Below are 6,000 nucleotides of genomic sequence, written 5' to 3'. Positions count from 1 at the left end.
CCGGACCAACAACAGCCACACCAACAACAGCAGCCCCTACAACAGCGGACCTACAACACTAGCCCCTACAACTGCAGCCCCTACAACACTGCAGCTCCTACAACTGCCGCACCGACAACAGCCGCAACTACAACATCAGCACCTACAACAGCAGCCCCTACAACAGCAGCAGCTACAACGGCAGCACCTACAACAGCTGCACCTACCACAGTGGCACCAACGACCGCAATACCAACAACCGCTGCACCAACTACAGCCGCACCTACAACAGCAGCCCATACAACAGCAGCAGCTACAACGGCTGCACCTACAACAGCTGCACCTACCACAGTGGCACCAACGACCGCAATACCAACAACCGCTGCACCAATTACAGCCGCACCTACAACAGCAGCCCATACAACAGCAGTACCTACAACTGCTGCAGCTACAACAGCCGAACCTACAACCGCAGCACCAACGACCGCCGGACCAACAACAGCTGCACCAACAACAGCCGCACCTACAACAGCGGCACCAACAACTGCAGCACCAACAACCACTGGACCAACAACATCCGCACCTATCACAGCAGCACCGACAACAGCAGCCCCTACAACTGCCGCACCTACAACAGCCGCACCTACAACAGCAGCACCTACAACAGCGGCACCCACAACTGCTGCACCTACCACCGCCGGACCAACAACAGCTGCACCTACAACAGCAGCACCTACAACGGCTGTACCAACTACAGCCGCTCCTACAACTGCCGCACTGACAACAGCCAAACCTACAACAGCCGCACCTACAACAGCCACACCAACAACAGCAGCCCCTACAACAGCAGCACCAACTACAGCTGCACCAACGTCCGCCGGACCAACAACAGCCAGACCAACAACAGCCAGACCAACAACAGCAGCCCCTACAACAGCAGCACCTACAACTGCCGCACCAACAACAGCTGCACCTACAACCGCAGCACCAACGACCGCCGGACCAACAACAGCAGCACCTACAACGGCTGCACCTACAACAGCTGCACCTACAACTGCTGCAGCTACAACAGCCGCACCTACAACTGCCGCTCCTACAACTGCCGCACCAACAACAGCCGCACCTACAACAGCCACACCAACAACAGCAGCCCCTACAACTGCCGCTCCTACAACAGCATCACCTACAACTGCAGCCCCTACAACAGCAGCACCTACAACGGCTGCACCAACAACAGCTGCACCTACAACAGCGGCACACACAACTGCAGCACCTACAACAGCTGCACCTACAACAGCAGCCCCTACAACAGCGGAACAAACCACAGCAGCACCAACGACCGCCGGACCAACAACAGCCACACCAACAACAGCAGCCCCTACTACAGCCGCACCTACAACACTCGCCCCTACAACTGCAGCCTCTACAACTGCAGCTCCTACAACTGCCACACCGACAACAGCCGCAACTACAACATCAGCACCTACAACAGCAGCCCCTACAACAGCAGCATCTACAACGGCTGCACCTACAACAGCTGCACCTACCACAGTGGCACCAACGACATCAACACCAACAACTGCCGCACCGACAACAGCCGCATCTACAACAACCGCACCTACAACAGCAGCACCAACGACTGCAACACAAACAACCACTGGACCAACAACAGCTGCACCAACAACAGCAGCCCCTACAACAGCAGCACCTACAACAGCAGCACCTACAACAGCTGCACCTACCACAGTGGCACCAACGACCGCCGGACCAACAACAGCTGCACCAACAACAGCCGCACCAACAACAACCGCACCAACTACAGCCGAACCTAACACCGCCGGACCAACAACAGCTGCACCAACAACAGCAGCACCTACAACAGCGGAACCTACAACAGCAGCCCCTACAACAGTAGCCCCTACAACAGCGGAACAAACCACAGCAGCACCAACGACCGCCGGACCAACAACAGCCACACCAACAACAGCAGCCCCTACAACAGCCGGACCTACAACACTAGCCCCTACAACTGCAGCTCCTACAACTGCCGCACCGACAACAGCCGCAACTACAACATCAGCACCTACAACAGCAGCCCCTACAACAGCAGCAGCTACAACGGCTGCACCTACAACAGCTGCACCTACCACAGTGGCACCAACGACCGCAATACCAACAACCGCTGCACCAATTACAGCCGCACCTACAACAGCAGCCCATACAACAGCAGTACCTACAACTGCTGCAGCTACAACAGCCGAACCTACAACCGCAGCACCAACGACCGCCGGACCAACAACAGCTGCACCAACAACAGCCGCACCTACAACAGCGGCACCAACAACTGCAGCACCAACAACCACTGGACCAACAACATCCGCACCTATCACAGCAGCACCGACAACAGCAGCCCCTACAACTGCCGCACCTACAACAGCCGCACCTACAACAGCAGCACCTACAACAGCGGCACCCACAACTGCTGCACCTACCACCGCCGGACCAACAACAGCTGCACCTACAACAGCAGCACCTACAACGGCTGTACCAACTACAGCCGCTCCTACAACTGCCGCACTGACAACAGCCAAACCTACAACAGCCGCACCTACAACAGCCACACCAACAACAGCAGCCCCTACAACAGCAGCACCAACTACAGCAGCACCAACGTCCGCCGGACCAACAACAGCCAGACCAACAACAGCCAGACCAACAACAGCAGCCCCTACAACAGCAGCACCTACAACTGCCGCACCAACAACAGCTGCACCTACAACCGCAGCACCAACGACCGCCGGACCAACAACAGCAGCACCTACAACGGCTGCACCTACAACAGCTGCACCTACAACTGCTGCAGCTACAACAGCCGCACCTACAACTGCCGCTCCTACAACTGCCGCACCAACAACAGCCGCACCTACAACAGCCACACCAACAACAGCAGCCCCTACAACTGCCGCTCCTACAACAGCATCACCTACAACTGCAGCCCCTACAACAGCAGCACCTACAACGGCTGCACCAACAACAGCTGCACCTACAACAGCGGCACACACAACTGCAGCACCTACAACAGCTGCACCTACAACAGCAGCCCCTACAACAGCGGAACAAACCACAGCAGCACCAACGACCGCCGGACCAACAACAGCCACACCAACAACAGCAGCCCCTACTACAGCCGCACCTACAACACTAGCCCCTACAACTGCAGCCTCTACAACTGCAGCTCCTACAACTGCCACACCGACAACAGCCGCAACTACAACATCAGCACCTACAACAGCAGCCCCTACAACAGCAGCATCTACAACGGCTGCACCTACAACAGCTGCACCTACCACAGTGGCACCAACGACCGCAATACCAACAACCGCTGCACCAACTACAGCCGCACCTACAACAGTAGCCCCTACAACAGCAGTACCTACAACTGCTGTACCAACTACAGCCGCTCCTACAACTGCCGCACCGACAACAGCCGGACCAACAACAGCAGCCCCTACAACAGCGGCACCCACAACTGCTGCATCTACCACCGCCGGACCAACAACAGCTGAACCAACAACAGCTGAACCAACAACAGCAGCACCTACAACAGCGGCACCAACGACAGCAGCACCAACAACCGCCGGACCGACAACAGCCGTACCAACAACAGCAGCCCCTACAACTGCCGCTCCTACACCTGCCGCACCGACAACAGCAGCCCCTACAACAGCAGCACCTACAACGGCTTCACCAACTACAGCTGCACCTACAACTGCCACACCGACAACAGCCGCAACTACAACATCAGCACCTACAACAGCAGCCCCTACAACAGCAGCATCTACAACGGCTGCACCTACAACAGCTGCACGTACCACAGTGGCACCAACGACCGCAATACCAACAACCGCTGCACCAACTACAGCCACACCTACAACAGCAGCCCCTACAACAGCAGTACCTACAACTGCTGTACCAACTACAGCCGCTCCTACAACTGCCGCACCGACAACAGCCGGACCAACAACAGCAGCCCCTACAACAGCGGCACCCACAACTGCTGCACCTACCACCGCCGGACCAACAACAGCTGAACCAACAACAGCTGAACCAACAACAGCAGCACCTACAACAGCAGCACCAACGACAGCAGCACCAACAACCGCCGGACCGACAACAGCCGTACCAACAACAGCAGCCCCTACAACTGCCGCTCCTACACCTGCCGCACCGACAACAGCAGCCCCTACAACAGCAGCACCTACAACGGCTTCACCAACTACAGCTGCACCTACAACTGCCGCACCGACAACAGCTGCACCTAAAACCGCAGCACCAACGACCGCCGGACCAACAACAGCAGCACCTACAACGGCTGCACCTACAACAGCTGCACCTACAACTGCTGCAGCTACAACAGCCGCACCTACGACCGCAGCCCCTACAACTGCCGCTCCTACAACTGTCGCACCGACAACAGCCGCACCTACAACAGCCACACCAACAACAGCAGCCCCTACAACAGCAGCACCAACTACAGCAGCACCAACGTCCGCCGGACCAACAACAGCCAGACAAACAACAGCAGCCCCTACAACAGCCGCACCTACAACTGCCGCACCGACAACAGCTGCACCTACAACCGCAGCACCAACGACCGCCGGACCAACAACAGCTGCACCTACAACTGCTGCAGCTACAACAGCCGCACCTACGACCGCAGCCCCTACAACTGCCGCTCCTACAACTGCCGCACCGACAACAACCGCACCTACAAAAGCCACACCAACAACAGCAGCCCCTACAACTGCCGTTCCTACAACAGCATCACCTACAACTGCAACCCCTACAACAGCAGCCCCTACAATGGCTGCACCAACAACAGCTTCACCTACAACAGCGGCACACACAACTGCAGCACCTACAACGGCTGCACCTACAACAGCTGCACCTACAACAGCGGCACACACAACAGCAGCACCTACAACGGCTGCACCTACAACAGCTGCACCTACCACAGTGGCACCAACGACATCAACACCAACAACTGCCGCACCGACAACAGCCGCATCTACAACAGCCGCACCTACAACAGCAGCACCAACGACTGCAACACAAACAACCACTGGACCAACAACAGCTGCACCAACAACAGCAGCCCCTACAACAGCCGCACCTACAACTGCCGCACCGACAACAGCCGCACCTACAACAGCAGCACCTACAACAGCAGCACCTACAACCGCTGCACCTACCACAGTGGCACCAACGACCGCCGGACCAACAACAGCTGCACCAACAACAGCCGCACCAACAACAACCGCACCAACTACAGCCGAACCTAACACCGCCGGACCAACAACAGCTGTCCCAACAACAGCAGCACCTACAACAGCGGAACCTACAACAGCAGCCCCTACAACAGTAGCCCCTACAACAGCGGAACAAACCACAGCAGCACCAACGACCGCCGGACCAACAACAGCCACACCAACAACAGCAGCCCCTACAACAGCCGGACCTACAACACTAGCCCCTACAACTGCAGCCCCTACAACTGCAGCTCCTACAACTGCCGCACCGACAACAGCCGCAACTACAACATCAGCACCTACAACAGCAGCCCCTACAACAGCAGCAGCTACAACGGCTGCACCTACAACAGCTGCACCTACCACAGTGGCACCAACGACCGCAATACCAACAACCGCTGCACCAACTACAGCCGCACCTACAACAGCAGCCCATACAACAGCAGTACCTACAACTGCTGCAGCTACAACAGCCGAACCAACGACCGCCGGAACAACAACAGCTGCACCAACAACAGCCGCACCTACAACTGCCGCACCGACGACAGCTGCACCTACAACCGCAGCACCAACGACCGCCGGACCAACAACAGCAGCACCTACAACGGCTGCACCTACAACAGCTGCACCTACAACTGCTGCAGCTACAACTGCCGCTCCTACAACTGCCGCACCAACAACAGCCGCACCTACAACAGCCACACCAACAACA

At 57.2% G+C, this 6,000-nt stretch overlaps 2 protein-coding genes across 2 annotated transcripts; both read left to right on the top strand.

Moving 5' to 3' along the window:
* Positions 1 to 1,048: 1,048 nt before the first annotated feature.
* On the top strand, positions 1,049 to 3,064 carry LOC116678508 (nuclear transcription factor Y subunit beta-like; the record flags this gene model as incomplete). The annotated part of the gene is made up of 4 exons (XM_032508415.1): positions 1,049 to 1,233; positions 2,117 to 2,400; positions 2,507 to 2,523; positions 2,747 to 3,064. Coding segments are annotated over 4 exons (804 nt in total), but the record flags the coding sequence as incomplete, so codon positions are not given.
* An 8-nt stretch (positions 3,065 to 3,072) lies between these two features.
* Positions 3,073 to 4,301, top strand: LOC116678506 (salivary glue protein Sgs-3-like; the record flags this gene model as incomplete). The annotated part of the gene is made up of 3 exons (XM_032508414.1): positions 3,073 to 3,855; positions 3,902 to 3,948; positions 4,127 to 4,301. Coding segments are annotated over 3 exons (1,005 nt in total), but the record flags the coding sequence as incomplete, so codon positions are not given.
* Between the last annotated feature and the right edge of the window lie 1,699 nt (positions 4,302 to 6,000).

The sequence above is a fragment of the Etheostoma spectabile genome, unplaced genomic scaffold, assembly GCF_008692095.1.
Source record: "Etheostoma spectabile isolate EspeVRDwgs_2016 unplaced genomic scaffold, UIUC_Espe_1.0 scaffold00007577, whole genome shotgun sequence".
NCBI classification, from domain to species: Eukaryota; Metazoa; Chordata; class Actinopteri; order Perciformes; family Percidae; genus Etheostoma; species Etheostoma spectabile.
This window is presented reverse-complemented; position numbering and strand designations above follow the sequence as displayed.